The sequence below is a fragment of the Setaria viridis genome, chromosome 2, assembly GCF_005286985.2.
Source record: "Setaria viridis chromosome 2, Setaria_viridis_v4.0, whole genome shotgun sequence".
NCBI lineage: Eukaryota > Viridiplantae > Streptophyta > Magnoliopsida > Poales > Poaceae > Setaria > Setaria viridis.
The window spans coordinates 32,241,495-32,267,792 of NC_048264.2; the positions used below are offsets into that span (position 1 = coordinate 32,241,495).

Genomic DNA, 26,298 nt, shown 5'->3' on the forward strand with positions numbered 1-26,298 from the left:
ACATGTTTGAAACAGTAGCCAAAAGCAAATAAAGATTACATTTATATTAGCTTGCACTAAACAATTGCATAACACCAAGCTTACAAGAATCCAACAACCTTAAGAGCTAAAACATGCAGGTCATGAGCGCTTGTATGTAGCAAGGAAATAAATAGGTGTGGAGATATACAGGAATACTATTTTAAAAAAGCATGCCAGTAAACGCAATCGAGCGAATCCATATATTTTATTCACCACACTTGAACCATTATTAATCTATTGACAAAACATGAAGGACCCCTCAAATAATCTCAAATGATAATACTTTGCCTACCAAGAAGGTTATGTTAATCTAAACAATATAAGAACCAACTGCTACTATGGAATAAAATAAAGAACAGTAATATGCCTAACTAAAACATAATACTTTACCTGACTAATAACAGTACTTTGCCTAACTAATAACAATACTTTCTTATCTAAGTACATTAATTTGCCTAAAACATATAAAATGGACCAATCCAAATTCCAAAACAACATGTGTACACATGAAAGTAAAACCTTAACTACCATGTTGGAGGGGCAAATATTGCTTCCATATGCTGAATAAAATGTCAAAAACATGGGGTAAAAAGTAGAAATATCAAACCTCACAAAGACTGATAGCTCCTCCTTTTTTGCAGGGACATCAGTATCAGGGGATACATCAAGAAGAGCTGCATCACGTGGAAGCAAACTCTTACCATAGTGTCTAACCAATAACAGTGATTTGCCTAAAAATGGTTTTTTGACTAACAAAGAACACTACTTTGCTTGACTCACACTATATCATATCACACTGTCAACATCACCATCATGAACTCTAGTTCTACAAAATGCCCAATTGTCCACATATTCAATTCACTACCGTAATTGAAAATGACAAGTCTAAAAACATATAAAGCAATTCTTCATGTCTCATTCTCTAGAACCAAAAAAGCATGGATTGGCTCCACATTAACATTATGTGAGCTCACTCTTGCACCAAGCACCAAAACAAGAGTTAAATCAATATAAAAATGGTAGATCATGATAACACACAGATTGCTTAATAAGAACATAAAAGTTGCTAAACTAGAATAAATAATTTACTTGTTGATTTAAAATAGGTTGCCCAAAAATGAAATCAGTAACCATAATGGGCATGACAAATCATCTGCATACAAAATATGCTCAAACGAGAACACAAAAATGCTAAACTAAAATGAAGAATTGCAAGTCAATTTAGCATAAGTTGCCTACTAGTAAAATCCGTAGGCTCATCTGGGTGTAAAAAGCAAACCAATTTTCTATCATGGAGAAGAAAAGGGGAGAGGATTCTGCAGGCTGTCACCTAGATATGAAAAAGGGTTTAAAAGAGCAATCATCATATTCGCTAATGAAACACAAGTATGGATCATCACCCATATCATTCCAAAACACAGTGTTTGCATATCTAGCTTCCTTGGCTGACATGAATTTTACTATAGCTTTACACAGATTATGATTTGAAAAGCTAAATGTCTCAAATATATATGTTGAATGCTTGTGTAGCTGAAACAATATATTTTCTTATCTGAATGGATATTTATGCATTAACAACCCCACCAGAATAGTGAGTATTTATATTTTGCTAACTGAACTAGTAGAATAGTCAGATTGAGAAAAATACATTGCCAAATTGAGAATAATTTCAGTTAAGGGGAGGGTGAGCAATAAAAATTTGTATTGTAATGTTTGATTTACATTTTGTTGCACACTTGTGAAACTCTGATTTCATATTGTGCTGCTTCATTTTGAAAAATCTTGTACAGATCATTACCTTTTAAAAAAAATCTGGTAATGACTTCATGCCTTAGACAGCCAAATGCATGCTTTAAAAAATATGAGTGCTAAAAATTCCAATAACTCTGATATTAAATCTCACACACACCCTTTAGTTGTACTATGCTTCAAAACACATATGAAACATAGCTATTACAGGGGAAGTATGCTTTTGTACATCATGTGAAAAAAGTATCTCGGATGGCTCAGCAGTACTGCAGTAATGTCTGCACTAGAAAATTATCGACTAAAATGTGCGAACCCAAGAAATTTAATTCTATGGCAAGTGTGAATAGTAGCATCCAACACAACAACATGCAGTCTTAGATGAAGCTTAAAAAAGGTTCTAGAAATACAGATGATGTATGTCACCTGAAAACAAATAGAAATTACCCTTCACACTCATTTTTGCTCGAATAACTACCTACAACTGACGGTTGATCATCAATTCATCAATCATCAGATGAAAAGAGCTCGAGATGACGGAGATAAACATGTGGAGTGGAGATCGAGCCGGCCGAGGCGTGCAAACCACCGCGCGCTGCCTCGTTGCCGTCGTCTGTCCCCATCTCGGCTTCTCGGCAGCTCCACCGCCCGGCCGGGCCGGGCACTACTATGATATTCTCCCTTGTCCGCATGCCCCATCTCGTCTCACTTCGCGCTTCTCTCGAGTCTCGCCACCTCCGTCACCTACGAGTCCTCCGCCAGAGGCTCTGGCGGCGGGATGGAGCTGAAGCCTGGCTTGTCGGCCCTCGTCACCGGCGGCGCCTCCGGCATCGGTAAGTAAGAGCAACGGCAACGCCCCCTGGTGTAAATGGGTTGGGCCGGGCCTTAGCGAGGATTCGCGCGCTTTGTTCGTTTTTTTTTTTCCGTTGACGGGCTCCCCTCCGTCGTAGTAGTCGGGTCGCCTGGCTGGCTCACGGCCTTTGGCCTTTCGGGTCCTTTTCTCCTCCGGTGATGTGCTCGTTGCTACGACCGCCGCAATTGGTGGCTGGATACGGTGGTGCTAACACCGCCGCCGGTGGCAGCCGGAAGTTACTACTAGCCATGGATTCGATGCTCTCTCCTTTCACCATCACCCAAGCCTGCAGTGGTGTACCCACCTAGTGCCGCTTGGGGTGAGGTAGACGCACGCTTCGGCGTAGGCTCGGATCATAGCTGAAAGCACGAGTTCGTTCCGTACTTCCGTTCTCGGTACGCTTGATTTTGTGCGGGGGCAGCGGTTTTTGTAGATTCCTTATAATGCATTGGCTAACAGCTTCCCTTTTGTTTTTCAAGGGAAAGCGCTCTGCATTGCTCTTGCAAGGAAGGGTGTGTTTGTGACCGTCGTCGATTTTTCCGAAGAAAATGGGAGAGAAGTTGCTTCGATTGTTCAGAAGGAAAACAAACTTATTCATGCATATGCTAGAGTTCCATCTGCCATATTCATCAAGTGCGATGTCACCAATGGAGGTAAGTTCTTGCAAGGGATGAAGATTAATCTTGTATGCAAGGGTCACTGACTGAAAATCATGTGAATTAAGTTAGCAAATAGCAAACACTCGTGATGTTCTTTAGAAATGTATTTAGGAAGATCATAACACAGGGACACTATCAAATTGTATGCCGCAGGGATCTATTCATACCTTCCGTGTCAGATCTTTGAATTCTGTATCCTAGAATATTGTTAATTTGAGCCTAAGGTCATTGGAACTGTAATTTCTCCTGCCTTCCATATTTGACATGATCTTAAAGATTTACACTGGTTTTTCATGTAGATGCTCTTGCTGCTGCTTTCCGGAAACATGTGGACACATTTGGTGGACTAGATATCTGCATCAACTGTGCTGGATTTGTCAACAAATCTTTGGTTTATGATGATAAATCTGATGGAACTTCCACTTGGAGGCGTGCAGTAAATGTGAACCTTGTTGCCGTTATCGATGGTACTCGTATTGCAGTAAGCCTCTCATCGACTGCTACAATAGAATTGCAGCAACAGTGAGTGCTGCTCGTGTCTGCACTTTCTTGTTTGTGATTATGAAATGCATATATATTTCAATTTCTTTTGATACAGTTATTCAATAAAAAGTAGTATTTGTCCTTTTCCAATATTATTGTCATTATTGAAGGTTAAAAGGTAACAGTTCTTTTAGAATATAACCTGTTCTTGTTGTCAATTTAGAGCAATCAGGATATAATTTTGGATCAGTGACAATCAAGAATTTGCAAATCTGCCTTGCATTATCTGCGAATTTTGAATTCTTCAACTTTGCACTACTTCAAAACACAATTTTCATACAAGTTATCTTTGCTCGTTTGTTGCCAAAAGAAAATATGCACTACTAATGTTGGGTTTGTTTTCATCACAGACTCAAGTAATGCGATCCCAGAAGAAGCCTGGTGTCATAATAAATATTGGCTCAGTTGCTGGTCTATATCCTATGAGCTATGAACCTGTGTATAGCGGGACAAAAGGTTTGTTGATTCTGGAAGACAGATTTACTATCCATATGCTGATTGTGTTTGCAACAGAGCAGTTGGAACATGAAACCAGTTTTGGATTTATCTAAGACTTTGAATTCGTAGACTGATTAGTTTTCGATTTGGTCCAAATTACCGTGGCTTCACAAACCTTTTTGGCGTGTATGTACACAATGTGACCTGAAACTTCATTTTTGTAGGGGGTGTGGTTATGTTTACAAGATCACTTGCCCCATTGAAGCGGCATGGCATTCGTGTCAATGTACTGTGCCCTGAGGTATCAAGATTTTGCATGACTTGAGGCATATATGGCTAATTATTTCTTGCACTCGTTGATTTTGCATTCATTGCATCTACTTTGAAACTGTTCTAACATTCCTTATTAACTTGTGAAAAAATACTGATAGGTTCTGCAATGTTCAGGACTAACCTGACAATCGTACTGTAGAGCGTACTGTATCCTCTGCTACACAAAATCGTATGGACATTATAAAGTACATATCAATTTCACCAGAAAGTGTGACTGCTCATTACCTGGGTTCTCAAGGGCAAGGGACAATCATTCAAGTGAAAGTTGTACGAACATGAACTTGAACTAACTTGTAAAAAGAAGCATGTTCCACAGCTAGCTGCAGGAGGGGCAAGGGCAATTGGGATGATGATATTTCAAGTCTTATTTATCTTAGATTTATAGGTTGCACTAATGTATGCAGTTTGTCCAAACTAATATGGGAGAAAAAGTAAATCGTGTACTTGTGGATGCACTTGGTGGGTATCTAAAGGTGGAGGATGTTGTTAAAGGTGAGCTATTTCTCCCTAGTTAAGCTGTAATTATTTGCTTCACTTTATTGTCTAGTTTTTTCCATAATAGACATGTCATGATGACAACTGGTTACCATTGAGCCTTAGAAGAACTGTATACCGCTGTTCAATTGAGATGCGATGATTAAATTGATGAAATCAAATATGGGCACTCATGCATGCATATGAAACATGTATCCTGTACTGTAAATTGACCCCTGAATTGTAGAATTTTGGTTTCGAATTTGAGCTGTAGGTTTAATAATTTTGCAACGAATAAAGAATTGAATAGTTTAGTTAGATTATTTTCTTGCCAGAATGGATCAATTTTGCTAGGCCAACCATGTGTTCCAGGTAAATATGCTTTTTACCTCCTTTGATTTCCTTGTACAAGCGCAGCCCTCAAATTCATGGAACCAGTAAACACACCTATGCAAGTTTAAGGACTGCTGTGCTATTTTAAGGTCCATATTGACATATATTGCATTTGCATATGATGTTTCTTGCATGTTCGAGAAATTTTTTTATGAAGTCTTTCTCTTTCCATATTATCTGAAAAGAACCCCTTTTTTGTCTGGATTAGGTGCATTTGAGCTAATAGAAGATGAGAGCAAGGCTGGTGCTTGTCTTTGGATATCTAAGCGGAAAGGGATGGTTTATTGGCCAACATCTGAAAAAGAAAAAAACTACCTTGTTTATTCCTCAAAATCACAAAGGAAATCGGTAGAGAATAGATTTCCTAGCATCCAAACACCTGAATACTTTCAGAAGATGTAAGTGGTCCTTCTACGTTCCATTTATACTTGTTCTAATGGCTTGTTGAATCTTGTTAATAACAATGACTGCATCCAGGGATTGCTGGTGAAGGATATATCCTATGTTCTGATTTATGTTCCTTTTCATCCTATGGAATTTCCCTGTTTCTGTTCTTAACATTTATAGTTCTTGGGTTGACTGTTACAAGTAGAATGCCGGACTAAATAGCTGAGAATATTCACTGCTACTTCATTTTTGTCATATTTATGCTTGAACCAAAATTTTTAAGAACATTAAACATGATATGAATGTAGTTTCGGAAATCTATGTAAAGTATTGCCTACAATAACTAATCAATTTAATATGTTTGAGAGGTATCATAACACCAATAGTTGGTCCATTTAGAACTACATTCCCATCGGCTAATGTGCTGTCAGTTCTACATATATGTATGGTGCTTCTGTAGGGTTGTTCACACACTCAGCCATAATTTTCGGAATGCTACAAGGCTTGAGCGCATGCGCCTGAGATTACCTATTGAACCACACAGCGCTCTAGTTAAAATAATATATGCTGGTGTAAATGCTAGTGATGTAAGTCCTTGCATTGGTATTTTCAACTGTTTCTGTTTTTATTCCTCCACTGCATATCCATCAGAAGATATTGATGATATATTTCAGGTAAACTTCAGTTCTGGTCGTTATTTCAGTGGTAATGCTAAAGAAGCTGCTGCACACCTTCCATTTGATGCTGGTTTTGAGGTAACTTTTCATAGTTCCATGCTCGGTTTTTTTTTACCGAAGTTAGCAGGGTAGCCTCCTACCTATTTTTTGTATATATATGAACAAAATATTTACATGGGTGAGTCGTAGACTCAAAGAAAAAGAGAGTACACTTTACAGACTACTCAGCCAAGAAGAGAATGGCACTTTGACCGATGGCTTTGCCTTAATCAAAACCATTGAAACCTCCTGCTTCATCAGAACTCTCCAAGCAGCCAAGGAGAGAGTTCCATTGTCAAAAATGATACTATTTCTATGACACCAAATGCACCAGCAGCCTATCATCAGAATTTCCCTGAAAATGTGAGCACCAAAATCACGACGACCAGCAATGATCATGTCCAGGGGTGTGCTGCTAGGCGAAGCGGTTGAGTGCCGCACTGGTCCCAATTGATTTGTAACAAGGCCCAACAAGCCTGGCTGAAAGGACATGAGAAGAACGGGTTCATAACAGTTTCTTCAGCGCTAGAGTTGCAAAGCACACAACTGTAGTTTGGCAGAAGCATATTTTTCCTACAAAGCATGTTTCTTGTATTTAGTCGATCCCTCAAGAGAAGCCAGAAAAAGAACTTGTGTTTACCCCTACAAGATGACTTCCGCATCCATTTGAAGAGGGGGGAACATTGTTGAGCCCCAAGAAGCTTGATGTAAGCTTTCTTCGCAGTGTATATTTCAGAGCCCCATGAAAAGAGCCAAACATCCTGGCTGTTATCAGAGAGAGATATGCCATCCATTAGGCCATTGAGCTCCATTAGCTGATTGGCAGCAGTACTTGAGAGAGGCAAATGGAAGTTCCTTTCTGTATCGCTAGAGGCAAATGTTTTGACAGAGCAGTTAGGCCTCTTGGCAAAGGAGAATAATTGAGGGAACTAGTCCATCAACCCGTGCTCCCGCACGGGCTAATGTTTTTAGAGGCTATTGTATTTGAAAATTATTTAGAAATTAAACTCCTAGCTAATAATAAAAATTGTTTACCTACTACTCTCTTTTTTTTCAATACGTCAACATAATACTTATATAGATATGTAACTATCTTTATCCAATTGCGATTGATTTTTAATTAATAATTACTCTATGCACTTTTTCATCCATATTCATACTTTCCATTTTGTATCACACCTCCAATCCTCCATACATTATGTTTAGCATACGAATCAATATTTTTCATTGATTCCTTATACACATGTATAAATGGTCTAAATGGTGGCACTCATCATGTGTATATACTTTAACTTAGTATTTTTATATTAACAATGGTATAAATAGATAATTTAGAATCATATATTAGTTTACTTTTTGACATTTCTGTATGATGCACATGAAGATAATTAGATTAAGATTTAAGTGTTTACTTTAGGTTATTTTTAATAACGACATACATGGGTAACATAGATAAAATTTTAGAATGACATTTTAAGTTATGCTTTATAATGATGTGTATTAGTAAATTGGACGAAGATTATGTGGTTACTTTAAATTATTTTTATAATAGCTGAGCTTGGTAAATTAAATATAGGTTTAGAGATTATTTTTGAATATTTTCATAATGACAGTGGTGGGTAACATTTTAGAAAATATAATAGATCAATGGATATGATTATTAGAGTTTACAGGATTAGTGTTTGATGTTTTTAATTTTTATGAGAATTTGTCTCTTTTTTCTAGATTGTCTCGTGGGAACTAATGCGGAGTCTCCAATGGAAAAAAAAATAAGACTACATTGCTACAAAACTATTACCATAAGCTACCTCTCATTTGTTAAATATTAGAACACAATACTTATGGAGATATATACTTAATATCTTCATCCAATGTGATAGATTTTAGTTAGTAATTACTCTATAATATTTTCATCCACATTTATAATCTTTAACTTTTCACTTTGCATCGCAGGTATGCGCTTGAATTTGTTGAATGAACCCTACGTTTGAGATACAATTTTAGCATTGAAATCTATATTCTCATCACTTTATATATCCTTAAAAATGGTGACACACATCATGTGTATAAACCTTAATTATTATATCGTATACCAATAGTGCAAGATATAGATGATTTAGAATCATATATTGCTGTATACTTTAAATTAAGGTTATTTGATTCAAATGTAGGGTTACCTTATGTTATTTTTAATAATGGCATGTGTGGGTAATATACATGCAAATTTAAGGGGTTACTTTAAGTTTTTTAAGTAATAGTGGTAGGCAATTCAGTTGCAAATTAGGGGGTTATTTTAAAAATTGTTTATAATGGCATAAGTAGGTAATTTTGATGAAGATTAGGGGGTTTCTTTAATTTATTTTATATAATGGTAGAGGTGGGTAATTTATATATAGATTTAGGGGGGTTACTTTAGGCTATTTTCATAATGGCATAGGTGGGTAATTTTTTAGAAAACATAATAGATCCAATGGCTATGATGATTTGAATCTATCGATTGATGGTCGGGTGTTTTGTTTTTTTGTGAGAATTTTTAGGATTTCTCTCTTCTTCTAGAGTGTCCACCTAGGAATCCTAGGTGGCTTCACCTGGAGGCTTCAAAAGGAGCCTCCAATTAGTAATAGTAAGATTTCAACCTTAGATGACCTAGATCCCATGGATCTTTCCAGAACATAATGTTGTCTCTCTTGTGCGCCACTGGCGATGCTATAATCATAAATTTATCAGCAAAACTCATGACATCTCTCCACCAAAAGGACCCAACCTGAGATCGTGCATGTGGAGGATTACCACATTTGTAGAGGTGCTTCCAAGTCAGATGTACCCAGGGAAGATCTACTTTATTGTAGAACTTATGCAGGTACTTGATCAACAAGGCAGAGTTTTGTGTTCTAACATCAATTATGCCAAGTCCTCCCTGATCTTTGGGCTTACATGCAGTCGTCCAGACAACTAGGCAGCCCCCTTTCTTTGTCGAATCAACATTGTTCCATAGACAATGCTTACAACACTTCTCTATCTGCTCAATGATTGGGACTGGCAGTTTAAAAGTGCACAAGTAGAAAGTCGGCAAGGCTGAAAAGACTGAGTTGACAAGAATGAGCCTTCCTGAGTAGGAAAGAAACTTATTTATTCCCATTAGCCTTTTCTCCATTCTGGTGAGCACAGGCATAAATTCCTCCACTGGTAGTCCCCAATGGTAGTCCCAAGTAGGTGAAAGGCATGGTTCCTATCTGGCATCCCAATGAGCTAGCCAACATTTGACATTTGGAATCCTCCACATTGATGGGCACAATGAAAGACTTACTGAAGTTAACTTTAAGACCTGTGGAATCTGCAAATGATCTCAATAGACCTTTCAGACAGAAGAGGTTAGGAGCACTAGCTGGCATGATGAGCAGGGTATCATCTGTATATTGCACAATTGGATAATCCCCTCCAAAATTAGGACCAAGAGGATGACTTATAGCCTTTCTATTACAGGCCTCATTGATAATTGTTTGTAACAAATCAGCAGCTAGGACAAAGAGCAATGGAGAGAGGGGATCTCCCTGTCTGACACCCCTTTTGCATGCAAATGGCTTCCCAGGGACTCCATTAAGTAGGACTGAGGAAGTCCCAGATTGAAGGATACTCCTGATCCAGCTAATCCATTTATCAGAGAAGCCTTTAAAGTGCATCATGTCTAAGATGACTTGGTGCTCCACTTTGTCAAATGCTTTCTCAAAATCAAGCTTTAGAATCACAATCTCCTTTTTTGGATTGCTGGCAGATGTGGAGAAATTGAAAAGCCCAGGCCAGGCAATCTTGTATTGACCTTCCTTTTATGAACCCATATTGATTTGTGTGAACCAGTAAGATCACTGCTTGCAGCCTATTAGCAATGAGTTTTGTCAGGAGCTTGATAGAATAATTTAGCAGGGATATTGGCCTGTAATCATGTACTGTTTGTGGGGAATCTTCCTTGGGGATGAGTGTAATCAAAGAACCATTGATGCTAGTAAGGTCCAGATTTCCTTCAGCAAAATCCCTACAAAGCCTGAAGAAGTCATCCTTTATGATAGGCCAACATTTCTTGATGAACAACCCATTGAACCCATCAGGTCCAGGGGCATGACTTGCTGGCATGTCTTTGACTGCTGCTTCAATTTCCTCCACAGTGAATGCATGATCCAGTTCAGGTAGAAGTGCTTGTTGTATCAATGTTGCCATATCATAGGATATTCCAACAAATTCAGATGTCCCTAATCTTTATTTGTAAGACTGCCAAAGAGCACCTGCAATTTGATCCTGTTCTTGAAGACATGTACCATCTTGCAGCAGTAAGGTGGATATATAATTCCTTCTGAAAGAGTATGTTACCATAGCTTGAAATAAACTTGAGTTTTCATCTCCAAATTTTACCCATCGAGCTGTGTTTCTCTGCTTCCAATATATTCTTTTTGCCTCTAAGAGCTTAGCCAGGTGAGATTTTACAATGATTCTGAAATTAGCTTCCACACAGTCCAGCGGTCTTTGGTCCTCAAGCCCATCAAGTAAAGCTAGAACCCAATTACAGTTGTTGATTAGCTTCCCTAGCTTGGATAGGCCCTTGCTCCATTTTGTAAGACCAGCTCTCACCTGTTTGAATTTGGCTGACAAAGTTCTTGCTGCATTTACATAATAGGGGGATGAATTCCAGTGTATTTCCACTGTCGACATAAAGTCCGAGAAATCCAACCAGTAATTCTCAAAACGAAACAGGGTGGACTTTGGAATAATAGTGCCAATTGAAATTACTTAAGGAATATGATCAGAGAGGGGTCTAGACAATGGAGTAACCTTTGTGTCAGGATTACTGAGAGCCCAAGCAGAAGTAAAAACCCAATCTAATTTTTCCAGGAGAGGATCAGTCTGCATGTTACTCCAAGAATAGGATCTCCCCTGAAATGGGATTTCCACCAGGTCTAGGTGCTGCAGGACATCGTTGAATAAAATCATATCATTTACATTCCCTCCAGGTTTGTTTCTGTCAGATGGAGATCTCATTAGATTGAATCCCCAGCCAGGAGCCATTCATCGATAGAATCAGTGTCAAAATTATATAGCCAGGAGATGAAAGCTGCTTTTTCATGAGAGGAACAGGGTCCATAAATATTCGTCAGCTGAAAAGATCTCCCTGTTTGATAATGTTTTCATATGACCTTCTGTGTAAACATGTGCACCATCTGTCTGATTTCCTGAATTCACAAGAATTCACAAGCATTATGGATACTTGCAGCATTTTGCAATTGTCTATCAGTTTATGACATTTATCAGAATTTTTCTTTCCTTTCTAATATTGTAACTTTGACCCAATTTTGCCTTCTAAAAAATAAATGCAGGCTGTGGGAATTGTTGCTTCTGTTGGAGATTTGGTGAAACATATCAAAGTTGGCACTCCTGTGGCCCTTATGACTTTTGGGAGCTACACTGAATTCATGCTGGTACTGCATTCTGTGTCTCTGCTGTTACACAATTAGCAGGGTGTCCATGCGTTTCCATGGTTTTTGAATGAACTGTCAATTGAGCTATTAGCCATTAGCCAGTAGCCATTTTCTAGTAACTATATCGAAACCATGATGCTACATGACTAAGCCATAAAAATACCATACACAAGTCAATGCATAGAAAATCACATACCGTAGAACCAACCACCACCACCAACAACAAAATCTTACTCTTTTTAAGTAGTAAAGATAAATTACCAACCAACATGCTGCATGTATCCTCCGTTGAGTGAGATCTTCTGTAACCTCTTGCGTTATGGACACCATTAACATCTGACAGTAACATAACTTTTGCTTTATATCTTTCTGATGGAAGATTCCAGCCAAACGTCTTATTCTAGTGCCAAGACCAGACCCAGAGGTAGTCGCTATGCTAACATCAGGGTTGACTGCATCAATTGCTCTTGAAAAGGTTATATCTCTTCAGTTGTCTGTTTTCTTCACCGTTTGAAATATACCATGTATTTTGAACTCTATATTGTGTTCAGATAAAATTCGAATTCCAAGTTAGAAGATATAATTTTGTTTCTTTCTGATGCGTACTTGATTTATTCTGCATTTCTTCCTTTAGGCTGGTCAAATGACGTCTGGGCAGGTTGTTTTAGTCACAGCAGCTGCTGGTGGAACAGGACAATTTGCTGTTCAGGTGAGCTGATGACGTTTATGGCTATGCCTATTTTGTAAAACGCCCGATGGCTTGTCTACTTCTATAGTTTTGTGAAGGTGGTGTAATTATAGTGCTCCAGATTATTTTTTGAACTTGCACAAGATGACTGTATCATGAAAGCTGGAACACTTGCATTCTCTTTCCTGGCCACTTGCATTCTCTTTTCACTGCATTCAGCATGATAGTTGGAGTATTAGGCAAATTTATCTTCTTTGTTATTTTCCTTTGTGTTTATGGTTCTCTATTAAGAAAATGCCATAGGCATTTAAGTCTGAATGTCCTTTTGTTCTGAATATACAGCTTGCAAAATTAGCTGGCAATAAGGTTGTAGCTACATGTGGAGGTGAAAGTAAATCTACGTTTCTGGCTTCCTTAGGAGTTGATCGAGTTATCAACTACAGAAATGAAAAGATCAAAGATGTGAGTTTTTGTTTCAGCTTTTGGTATTTGCCTTTCATACTCTATCTCGATAGCATTTCTTTTGGTTCCTTTCAGTGCTGGCATAAGTATCTCATATTTATTGATAGTCGAGTGTACATTTCTATTGTCTGGTTGTGCCTCTACTTACCAGGTAGAAGGATAGAATCCTCAAAGTAACATTATCCTTACACTTGAATGATCTTTGACCATCATGTATAGTTCACGATTTTTCTTGAGGATATGTTTTAATTATATATTTACATTTACACTCAAATCTATATTGAATATATAAAGTCAGCCAGAGTCTTCTGAATAACGACTTTTCTAATGATCGATTCTAGGTTCTGAAGAAAGAGTTTCCAAGAGGTGTGGACATCATATATGAATCTGTAGGTGGAGAAACATTTGATATCTGTTTGAATGCCCTTGCAGTCTATGGGCACCTCATTGTAATTGGTATGATCTCTCAGGTATGCTTTTGAGTTTTGACAGGCTCTGGACTTTGCATTCATTGATTTTGTTATATGCTCTGATGGTAACTCCAGTGGGTGATACAGAAGAATACATGAAAATTATTCTGTGCTTCACCAAAGAAAAGATTTCACATAATTAAACGATGAGGAGTTGGGGTGATCTGCACAATATCACTAGTGACTACAGGTGCTTTAGAAATCATGTAGATTTAAAAAAACATGCTTTGGAATTGTTCTGAAATGCTATTATGAACTGTTAATGTTAAATATGTCCATTGTTCCTCTGCATAATAGTTGAGAGACTTGGGATACATTATTTGTTCCTAGGAAGGAGATCATTCTTACAGTTACCTGAGCTTGTATTGGTAGGTACTGTACATTGTAGCAGAAAATACATCAATTCATAGTGAACAATATTTTATCTGTTTTCAGTATCAAGAAAAGGAAGGATGGAAGCCACAAAATTACACTGGACTATGTGAGAAGATTCTTGGGAAAAGTCAGACTGTGGTAAGTGCGTCCAGAACCAGGACTCAATACACGTTCACTGCGCTTAGTATATTACTTACTAATTTTTGACAAAGTGGCATTGAAGTTTCAAAAATGTGCTGTTTGTTAGTCATAACGATATGCATATTGCTGATTTGCTCACATTACATTCATATTCTTCACGTACTGAATCTGACAGACCCTGAGGCATATACACAGATCATAGGTATGACTCACTGAATCTAGTATGTTGCGAATCCTAAACAGATGCTTCTCACTAAGTACACATGCAGATCTAGAAAAAAGAAGTGCTTTTGAACTTTGAAGCCACCGCAATGTTAAATGGGGCATAAAATTGTGAGCTATTTTCTTTCCAATTTCAGGCTGGATTTTTCCTGATTCAGTATGCTCACCTGTGGCAAGACCATCTTGAAAAACTCTTTAACCTGTATGCCTCTGGAAAGCTAAAGGTAAGCTCCATATTTGTGCCTCTCTCGCTATAACGAGCAATGGTTCCTTGATGCAAAAACATGACCTCTGTTTTTGCAACCATATTTGTATTATATTTTCAAATCCAACTTATGGCACACTGCCAACAGGTTTTCCTTGACCCCAAGAAATTCCTGGGTGTTGCTTCCGTCGCAGATGCAGTAGAATATCTCCATTCTGGCAGGAGCGTTGGCAAGGTACGACGGTTTATACGAGCCTGCAATAACAAACAGACGAACCTATTTTACAGTTGCAGTAACGCAGCTTGCAATTTTCAATGTTATCTTTTCAGGTCGTTGTTTGCATGGATCCATCCTACGGCGAGACCCTTGCTAAGCTGTAGTGTGTACTTGCAAGTCTGCAGACATATGAGCTGCACTGTCAACAGAAGATATTCTTCTTCAGATTCCTGGTCTGTCAGACAGAAGATGATGACCACAAAATCTCATCTGCACTGATGCGTAGAGTTACGCCGTATGTTCAGGCTTGGCAGCATATAGCTCGCTTGTCCGATTAGTTGGCTGGGCACGTGAGCAGGAGAGGCAAAAATTGGACAGGAAATTGAATAAGCTTCTAAGCCGGGTGACTGTTTAAATAAACTGCTCTGCTCAATTGTGCAAGGCATTTTCTTCCTGGTTATCGTGTGCAGAGCAACTTTTTTTATCGGGTGTTCAGAACTTTTTGGATCAATAAAGGAAACTTGTTTGGATTTTCTCGGTCTCGCATTATCCTGCTATATGGACGGAAGAAGGAAGAACACGTAGTTTGAGTATTTTATTTTGGACCACCGGAAATCTCAAATCTTACGGGATTTTGAATTGAATTCCTATGGATTTTTTGTCCCAAGTAAACCATTACAATTTCATGAGATAAGAAGACAAAAGTTCTTACAGTTAAGCAGAGAACTCTGTGGGCCTGAATGCCTGAGAACCGACAAATTGAACACAGCGACAAGTTACAACTTTTTTTCTGGACTACACGTAACGACATGTTAACCACACACTAAAGCGTAACATCCACTGACGTACAAACAGTACGAGGTTGAGCCTTCACATGATTAGCCCTCTCGTGAGCATAATTACAGCTAAAAATAGCGTCACACGGTAAGTAGCTGAGAAATCAACACCGGAGAGGACACGGGCGCGGCCTACTCCGACCTGACGGTTGACTGTCCGTTGCGCAATCGTGTCACGGGCCCACGCGGACCCACTCGTACCGGCCGTCCATGGGAGCGTCCTTGACGACGTCATAGTTGTACCTTGAACATGACCAAAAGATCCAAAATGTTACTACAGTGCTCGTTAACGCACTGCCAGCATGTGAACAGTTTGTTCAGATTCAGCAAAGAAGATGGACAAAATCGAAGTGAATTTAGAATTTTAAAAGAAAAGAGATAAGAAAAAAGGCCGTTTGGCCTGTGGAAAGCTTCCCAGCCTGTGCCAACGCGAAAAGGCCCAATGGCAAGTTGGAGCCATCTCACGATCCCCAAAAAGCTCCATTTTGTTTAGCCGCACCAGAGCCTAAATTTCTTTCAGCAGAAAAAGGAGAGAGAACTTTACAGTAACAGCAGTAACAAAAATACCGACCATGAAGCCTTCCTTCAGTCTAGGTCTCTAGGACACGGGAATCGCCTAGCGCAGTAGCGCGCAGCTATACCAGCACAGTAATTTTGTTTTGTGGCACTTTTTTACTGTCTTCCACACTGACAGTTTCAGAGCTTGAGCAGCAGCATGGCAGCATCACAGGCCCACGGCTGTGCTGCGGATGCTTCGACTCCTGCTAGCTATAAATAAATGGAGCGAAGATGCTTCGGAAGCTCGCAGAGACAGAGGGTTGGAGCCGGAGGTGAGGAGCATGGTACTCACTTGGCCGCGAAGCGCCGGGCCATGCTGCTCTCCGCGGCGGCGAGGAACGCCTCCACCTCCTCCTGCGGCGGCGGCCTCGCTCTCTTTGCCTTCTTCGGCCTGCGCGACACGGAGGAATGGAAGGTAGAAAACATTAGCTACGGCCTCGCTCCTTCTTCAAGCAGGAGATCGCGCTTTAAGGTAGAAAGCATTAGCTTCGACGAAGAGCTAAAGCTTGGCTTGCTCAGCTGTCAGCTCGGCTGCTTTCTCGGGGAGAAGCGAGAATGAAGCCAGGAGAGGAGCTAGCGAGGTCAGAGAGGGAGGGGAGACTGACATGCAGGTGGCCGCAATGTCGCCGTCGCGCTTGCTGCAGCTGGACACCGCCATCACCGTGGCAGCGGCCGCGGCCATGCTTTTCTTCTTCGTCGTCCTCGGCTCCTCGCTCCTGTTGTTTACTTCACGAGATCCTCTCCTCCCTCGCGCCTGTGGCCTGTGGGGCTGTGGGCGTAGACTGTTTGGTGTTACGGGTCCGGTGCTGTGGGGGTGGGAGGAGATAACGATGGGATTAGGTGGGAAACGGCGGGGGAAGCCGAGGTTACTTATGCTAGCCCGCCTTCCCGTCCTGGCGTGGGTGGGCGCCCAACCGAGGCCGTGGAACCGAGCTGGAGATTCCCACGGAGAGAGAGAGGAGGCATGCCCGCATGGCGTCGAGTCGTCGGCCGGCCATAATAACAGCAGCCGCCTACCGCCGGCACGGACGCCGCCGGACGGGACGGGAAAAAGTGAGCAGCCGCAGCCCGCAGGGTTTGGGCGCCGGGCGTACGTGTCGCGCGGGCACGGGGGCCGCTGTGGCGCTGTCAGTCACGGCTGTACTTGGCCTCGAGTGCGCCAGGCTGCCGAAGCGCGCGCGGGCTGTGGGCCGAGGACGGAAACGGGGAGTGGGTGTGGATCGGTGGCGCGGTGCGCGGGTGGGGCTCGCGCGCCCGCCTTCCTTCTCCCCCCCGCCCGCACGGCTGGGGTACGCCCGCGGTAAACGGGCAGCTGGAGCGAGACCCGGGGGGCACGGCGAGGCAACGACGACGGAGAATCATGTGTGGATGATTGTATTTGTTTGTACCGCGCGCGCGGCAGGCACGGGTTGCCGGTCGGGGGTTGTTGCTACGGACGAACCCACCATGTGCGCTCCCCTCGTCCCGTTATGGCATTCGATGACACGATCCAAACGGCGGCATTGGCCTTGCTGATGCTGACAACGGCCCTTCTCTAGATCTTAAGTTCCGGCGGCTTTGGAGGAATTGTGCAGCTGCACTTGCAGTTGCTCTGGGCTACAGTGATAGCTTCGTTCCAACCCTTCTGGGCGATATGGAGCTTGTGGCTACGAAGGATGCAATGGCACACCTCGCATGCGTTTGGCAGCATGTATAGGCTCAGCCAGGCTCGTGAGCCAGGCTCGAGTCAGATATCCATGGGGTACAGAGATGTTGACTGGCAAATCGCATCCCATGATGCTGGCTGAGCCGGGATTGTGTTTATTATGGTGGGTCGGTTGTGGGCCTCCTACCCAAACTGCCATCTAGAGATGGCGTTTGGTGGCTTGCATAGGGGACAGGTGCTCTCACTATGCGCAGACCATAGTAAAGGTTACCACCCAGCCACAAAGCTCAGAAATGCAGAGAACAAGTGATGAATGCATAAACTCTTATTGAAAAGACCTATTAGGGAGGTCATCAGTTCAAATATAACACAAATTTACATAGAAAGCTAATTACATTAGTTTGAGAAAGTAATTAACAAGTATGGTAATATCATTAAGAGGTATGTTGCATGACAGTTGCATGTGAACCAACAAGGAACAATGTACACTTGCACAAATGACTTGAAGTAGCGAAATTAGAACCACAAAACTAGAATTTTGACACGAAATTAGGTCAACCGAGGTTATTAAGGCCTCCCACCCATAACTCCAACAGGAATATCAGATGCAGAATAAATTGTGCATGCAGTATGACTGAAGCCAATCTTCTTAAAACAAACACCATCGAAAACCATGAACTTGGCAGCAGCGTGCAACATCTCCAAGCACCATTGCTACCAGTCGAAACTACCAATATGGGGAACAAAAACACAATTGCTACAATCAGCTGATAATCTCCAATGCCTAGAAGAACCATTTACTCAGGAAGAAATTGATTCAGTCATTAAAGATTTACCAAATGATAAAGCTCCTGGACCTGATGGGTTTAACACCACATTCATCAAAAGATGCTGGCATATTATTAAAGAAGATTTTTATGACCTTTGCCAAGCCTTTCATGCGGGTGATATTTGTCTACAAAGTATTAATGGATCTTATGTTACCTTAATAGCTAAGATTGATGGAGCTGCATCTATATCAGACTACAGACCAATCTCTTTACTCAACACTTCTATAAAGTTGCTCACCAAGTTCCTGGCTAATAGGCTGCAACGGTTGATCACTAGCCTAGTATACAAAAATCAATATGGGTTTATTAAGACAAGAACCATTCAGGATTGCCTTGCCTGGGCCTTTGAATACTTGTACTTGTGTCATAAATCAAAAAAAGAGATTGTCATTCTCAAATTGGATTTTTGAGAAACCTTTTGATAGAATTGAGCACACAGCCATGATGGCGATTATGAAGCACAAGGATTTTGGACCAAGATGGCTGCAATGGATGGAGAGTATTTTTGAGTCAGGGACTTCCTCCATCCTTCTGAATGGGGTTCTAGGAAAAAGGTTCATCTGTAAGAGGGGAGTCAGATAGGGCGACCCTCTCTCACCCCTTCTTTTTGTTCTTGGTGCTGATCTACTTCAAACTCTTCTAAACCATGCAGAAACACAGGGTCATTTGCATCTTCCTTTACAAGTAAACTATAGCCAAGACTTTCCCATTATACAATATGCTGATGACACTCTCATTATTATGGAAGGCTGCCCCCACACAACTTCTACACCTCAAAGGCATTCTAAATGACTTTGCTACATCCACTGGTTTGAAAGTAAACCTTAACAAGTCCATGATGGTGCCGATCAATATTCCAGAAGCCAAGATACAATCACTATCTCAACTTTTTGGATGTACTATTGGCAGCTTACCTTTCACATACTTAGGGTTACCTCTTGGCCTGACCAAACCAACAATTGATGAATTTCTCCCTATGGTTTCTAAATCTGAAAGAAGACTGCTTTTCACCTCCACTTTTCTTTCTGAGGCTGGTATACTGCAACTAGTAAATTCCATCTTCACTTCCCTACCTATGTTTCATATGTGTACCTTTTTACTGCCCAAAAATGTATACAAACAAGTGGACAAGTACAGAAAACATTGCTTCTGGAGAGGTTTGGACATCAACAATAAAAAGCCTCCAAAGGCAGCTTGGAAATTGGTTATCCTACCAAAAGAGGAGGGTGGTCTTGGTGTCCTAAACCTGCAAACCCAAAATGAGGCCCTATTGCTTAAGTACCTACACAAGTTCTTCAATAAACTGGATATCCCTTGGGTGCAGTTATTATGGGAGAAGTATTACCCCAATGGTAAATTGCCAGGACGAGTAAAGAAAGGATCATTTTGGTGGAGGGACATTGTCAAGTTTTTAGACAAGTTCAAAGGGATAGCTACTGTCTCAGTTCAAGATAGTAGTACTTGCTACCTTTGGCATGACATGTGGAGTAATCAGGTTCCAGCAAAAGCCTACCCGCACCTTTACTCGTTCACTAAGTCACAAGATATATCTCTTCAAAGGGCTTTGGAGGTTACAGAACTCCAGCGTCTATTCCATTTGCCACTGCCCACTCGGCCATACATGCAATTGCTTCAGTTGGCTTCAGACCTTGATAATGTGCACTTCTCTAATAATGCTGATGTCTGGACTTATATCTAGGGTAATCCTTTCTATTCTTCAAGACAAGCTTACAAATTCCTAACAGGACACATACAAGTGCATCCGGTATATAAATGGTTATGGGCATCAAGATGTCAAAATAAACATAGAGTCTTCTTCTGGTTGATCCTAAAAGAAAGGCTTAGCACAAGGGATGTCTTGAGGAGATGACATATGGTCCTACCGTCCTATGCTTGTGTGTTATGCCCTCATGGATCAGATGAAACTCTTTTTCACCTTTTGCTACAATGCCCTTTTGCGCAAGAATGCTGGATTAAACTAGGTCTATTCCCAGATCTTCAGCAAGACCCCTTCTCCATTATGGCCAGCTTCAAAACTCAACTACAAGTGCCATTCTTTATGGAAATCATCATTATTATGTGTTGGTGCATATGGATGTCTCGGAATGGCTTCATTTTCAAAGGACTGCAACCACATATTGAAGGGGCTTTAAGCCATTTTACTGAGATCTTTACTCTGGTTAAACACAGAGTAAAAGAAGCGTGGCACCAACCTATGTTTGAATGGTTGCACGAGACTTTGTAACTTTTATGATTTTTTTCCTCTCTTTCTTTGTCTCTTAATTCTTCAAACTGCCTTTTGTAATTTCTCTTATTTTTCAATATATAACCAGTAAGGGTAACACCCTCCTGTTTCCTAAAAAAAATAGAAACACAATTCATAAGTCAAGGAAGCTATGTAGGTGTGAATGAAAGTTTAAGACAGAATGCATAGGGGAAAAGGAAATTCTGTCATCATTGAGAAAAAATTAAAGCATGTCTCAGGTGAAGTTACTTGCCTACGAAATAGGACACAAGCAGGAGTTGCCTCCTAGTGAGGCAGTTAAAGGAACCCCTGACCGCATCACTAGGAGCTAACACCTACGAGGATCCTGCAGTTGCTAAGGCATTCGGTTATCGCCATGCATCATCATCGTTGTCGGATTTAGTGATCGGCCATCCACTAGGAGGTTACCTAGGTGGTAGATTTATAGGAGGGGGAGATCGTAAGATCAAGAACTCGAATGGTAACACAGGAGTGCAAGGTTTAGACAGGTTCGAACCTCCGAAGAGTAATACCCTACGTCTTGTGTTCTGGTGGATTGTATTGCCGATCGTAGGTGCGAAGAGTTAACATGAGGTGGGTGAGTTGCCCTTAGGGGGCACTCCTGGCCGCCTTATATAGGCTGATGACCTAGGGTTATAATTGGATAGGATCTAATCCTAGTCGGTTGTTACATGAAAAGCAATCTGAGTCGGTTTAGAACAAGTATCCCGTGATATCCGGGCTGAATTGATTCGCATAGCCTCCTAGCTTGTGCTCCACATGTCTTCATGCCTTGGCTCACATGGCATGGTTGGGCGAGCCCACTTGTTAGGATCGACCAGTATCCTAGTCGGTGAGGACCCGTGGGTACCCTTATCCCTCAAACCCCCGAGCGATGTGGAGTCGAACAGGAACCTGACAGATGCGCAACGAATCTTGTAATGTACTCAGTTGAAGGTGCGGTGTCATCATAGTGATGGGGAGGCTACACAATGCTCAAAAAAGGAAGAAAAATTGAAGCTTCCACAGGCGTATGACCAAATATGCATGGCTATGCGACTGCTAAGCTCCGGGATATCTAGCATCCTGTAGATTGAAGGAAAGCACATGGAGAGCATTGCAAGATGCACTCCATATGGAGTAGCCCCTGAGCATTGAAGCAATGGTCAAGAATTTGACTTATTGTTTCCGTCGTAAAGGGATACACCATGAGACTTAACGGAAAACCTATGGGTTCCATCCATCGCTTGCGCTGTAACAGGGGATCCGTGGATTCCGTCGCTAGGTTTACGCCGTCAATGCCTTCAAAAGCTGAAGAGGTGCAGTTTCCTTTTCATTTCCACTCCACTCGCCCCCAAGCACCGCCGCCGCCAACGCCATCGCCGCCGCGCCTAAGAACCCTAGGTCACGCCACCGCGTCCGCAAGCCCCATCCACCGCTCCTCCTCCCAAAGGCTATAGTCACCGCCGTAGTGCCGCCATTCCCTGCACATGGGAACAAGAGGCTCGCCTTCATCAGATCTGTGTCCCAAGGAGTAGAAACCGAAGAAATGGCGGTGGAGCAGGCACCAGATCCATCCATGTACTAGGTGAAATCCGTGATGACGGAGGAGAGGATCCAAGCCCTCATCAACCACGGCCTGCTCGGTCCCAAGTCCCTCCTGGAATGGAAGACGACCGTGGGTCAGGAGTTTCCCACCGAGGACAAGACCGAAGCCGTCGTCTTTGTGGCATTCTTCGAGCGGGAATTCGGGATCCCGACAGGGGATTTCTTCCGTGGGTTGCTAGAGTACTACAAGATCGAGTTAGTGCATCTCAACCCTAACTCCATTTTGGACATCACAGTTTTCATCCACCTTTGTGAAGCATTCCTTGGCATTCCTCTATGGAGATATCTCTACCAACTGAAAATTGTCTCAACCAAGGGGAAGCCGAGATTGATCGGTGGTTGTGGATTTTCGCTGGGGCCAAAGTGGGTCCTGGAGTATTTTGATATGAAGCTCAAGGATTCGAACAAGGGGTGGCATAAGGAATGGTTCCTTATCACCAATCAGAAGCTCGAGCTGCTGCCCGACCTCGGGTATGCACCCGTGACAATGCCGGAGTGGTCGAACCAGCCGACCTCTGCGGAAATGGTCCAAGTGAAGCAGCTATTAAAAGAAATTGCCGACCTAAGTGGTCCACCAGGGGGTTACCCAAGTGGTAGATTTGTAGGAGGGGGAGATCGTAAGATCAAGAATTCGAATGGTAACACAGGGGTGCAAGGTTTAGACAGGTTTGAGCCTCCGGAGAGTAATACCCTACATCCTGTATTATTGTGGATTGTATTGCTAATCACAGGTGCAAAGAGTTAACATGAGGTGGGATGAGTTACCCTCGGGGGATGCCCCGGGCCGCCTTATATAGGCTGACAACCTAGGGTTACAATTGGATAGGATCTAATCCTAGTCGGTTGTTACATGGAAAGCAATCTGAGTCGGTTTACAACAAGTATCTCGTGATATCTAGGCTGAATTGATTCGTCCGGCCTCCTAGCTTGTGCTCCACACATCTTCATGGCTTGGCCCACACGGCATGGTTGGGCGAGCCCACTTGTCAGGGCTGACCAGTATCCTTGTCGATGGGGACCCGTGGGTACCCTTATACCTCAATCGCCATGGACATAAACATCACAACTGATGAAAAACAAATAAAGCAGCACAATAAGAGACAAGGCTTCTTCTTTAGGGTTAGCTCAGGTGCAGATGGACGCGGCAGGGAGCTGCCTAATAGTGAGGCAATCGAGGCAAGGTATACCTCATTTGCCTCAGTATGTAGGCATCATCTTGCGGCATACATGCTACCCACCTTTACATCATTGCCACTAGAAACTCGGAGGTGTCAGAGAGGGTTGCTTGTGTCCTATCGAGAGATCCTACTCGCCAAGGTTGAGTGGATGTTGGTGAAGTTACCATACGGCAACACTACCAAGGTCCACATCGAGCTTGAGGAATAGAAGCCTAGCTCGGTAGTCGCAAGCTAGTCTATCATCATCCACACACATTAGTGAGACATGCAAAAAATCGGCAAAAAAAAGAGCCTCACCATACTGAAAGTAGTTGCCTCACCAGTCTAAAATCATTCCTAAAACAGTTGGATTGAAAACTGCAATTCGATCATAAAAAATCACAAGGTCAAATAAAAAATGTGTTGATTCAAAGCACGAATAACTAAGCTCATCATCCCTAAATAAGCAAACAGAATAGAACAAAAGCCAACATGAGATGGCCTCAGCAGAAGTGCATCACAAGCATAGAAATAAGTATAATGGGCCTCGGATCATAAGTCAAATATCCACAAACTGCCATAGAGACAGGTGGACTCCAAAGTGGTAGTAGAAGAGAAGACAAAAAGAGTAGAACAGAGGCAATAAAGTTGAAATACACCAAACAAAGAATAACATGTACAAGAACCATAATAGAAATGTCATTTCATCATTGCCCAACCCAGTAGTAATCATCACAAGCCAAAAAAAGAGGGAAACAACAGCAACAACAAGGTAACAAGTGAAATAAGTGAAAAATAGCAAGAAAATGGTATCAAGTTCAACACATAATTCAACAACAGAATGAACATGATCACAACTTAAATAGCAAATTAAAGAACAGAACCAACATGTGAACATGGCAACCAAGTAGGTAAATAACAGCAGTAACTCTCATCAAGGTAAATATCAAGTTAAACAACAGCAGTAACATGTCAACATAGCAAAGAATAGACTAAAATCATGGCAAAGTAAAGTAGATCAGTAAATGTCAAGATGGCAAATTGCTAAAGTAAAGCTAACAGGCATCTGATGTAAATATGCATACATGGCATCACATCACAAGTATCACAAGCATATAACAGTACTAGATCCATCATATTACAATACTTACTTACCATGCAGTTCCTTAGCAAATAGTTTGTTCCAATGGTTTTAACCTTGCCATGCTACCATAGAACTTAATTAGTATAGCCACCCTCCATGTGAATCCAAAAACCAACACAAAAGGCAAGGTGCAAGTGAGGCTACACCCTAACAGGTTAGACCTACGTATATAGAGATCTATGTAAAAGAAGGAAGTGGTCAGGGATGGAGACATGCTCAACTATTTTCCCTGAGCTAGAAGGCAGTAGCGGCTACTACATCACAAGTAGTAGTGCTTGCCCAGCCAGGTCCTGAGCCAGAGGGTGCGATGGTTCTCGCCCATCTTCATAAAGGCATTGCCCTATGACTTGTTGTCCAGGAGGTGGCTAAAAGCAACAATGAGGGCCTCCTCAGAGAAGCCAGGGGTCAGCATCACAACATTGTAGAGGTCATGATGCACCAGCTCAGTCCAGTCTTCCTCAGTGCAACAATCACATTGTTCACAGTATTTGTCATGTTGGTAAGGATAAGGGTGTGTTTGGTTGGGCTGTGGCTTTTGGAAAAGCTGCTGTGAGCTGTGAGCTGTGGAAAAGCAGCTGTGAGAAAGCAGCTGTGGGAAAAGCAGAAGACCGTTTGGTTAGAGGAGCTGTGAAACTGTAGGCTGTGTAAGAAATACCTGTAATGCCCCTAAAGGTCTGTGAGTGTGTTTATATGCAAATTGCTCGTAACAAAATAATGCGTTACTAGTCCAAATGTAAACCACTATTTTAGGAAGAAACAAAAAAAAAATTTATATGTTTTTCATCCATTAAAGTAATTGGTCCACATAAATAGAACTATATGGATCAAAAAGTTCTATACAAGGATGCCAACCCTCAACATTACTCTCCTCCTCTCGCACTAACCAAAGCATCAGCTATCCTAGTGCGAATGGTATTCATGGTATCCTCATTGTCCACATCGTCACTATCATCTCATTGTGTTTGTCTCATACCACATGTATGCTGTACCAAGTAATCCTCATCTTCATCACATCTCTTGAACTCCTTATCACACAAATTGCTATCACGAATAAAATTATGCAATGCAAGACAAGCCATAATGATATGTTTCTGAGTACGAGGTGAGAAACTTGGCATGTCCTTCAAAATACGCCACTTCTGCTATAGTGGATGTTGATAGGTAATTCATACCAGTACAATTGATTGTTCATACCTCAAGAAATTCCTTTTCGCAGGTAGCTTCCTATTTGATTTTGTGTTGTAATTGTACCTGACAACATAAAACAATTGAATTAGTGTAAATAATTTACCCTAAACAAGTGTTATAAATTATAAAAAAAATTCATACATACCTTTATATGCTCCTGGTCATTCACCAGGAGCAGGGGCAGGAGCCGGCGATGGGGCGGCCTCCTGAACAGGGGGCGGCGGACGGCGGGAGGTCAAGGGGCGGCGGCGGCGGGCGCTCAAAGGGGCAGCGGCGGGC

At 41.6% G+C, this 26,298-nt stretch overlaps 1 protein-coding gene across 1 annotated transcript; it reads left to right on the forward strand.

The window, feature by feature from the left end:
• Positions 1–2,294: 2,294 nt before the first annotated feature.
• On the forward strand, positions 2,295–15,694 carry LOC117842713 (uncharacterized). The gene is made up of 18 exons (XM_034723216.2): positions 2,295–2,600; positions 3,100–3,273; positions 3,579–3,760; positions 4,173–4,278; positions 4,485–4,561; positions 4,998–5,085; positions 5,669–5,858; positions 6,308–6,434; positions 6,522–6,602; positions 11,927–12,028; positions 12,408–12,503; positions 12,663–12,737; positions 13,059–13,178; positions 13,520–13,648; positions 14,084–14,161; positions 14,524–14,610; positions 14,740–14,826; positions 14,922–15,694. Exons 1-18 carry the CDS (start codon positions 2,546–2,548, stop codon positions 14,970–14,972), a joined length of 1,905 nt encoding a protein of 634 aa, XP_034579107.1. The 5' UTR covers positions 2,295–2,545; the 3' UTR covers positions 14,973–15,694.
• The last annotated feature ends 10,604 nt before the right edge of the window (positions 15,695–26,298 follow it).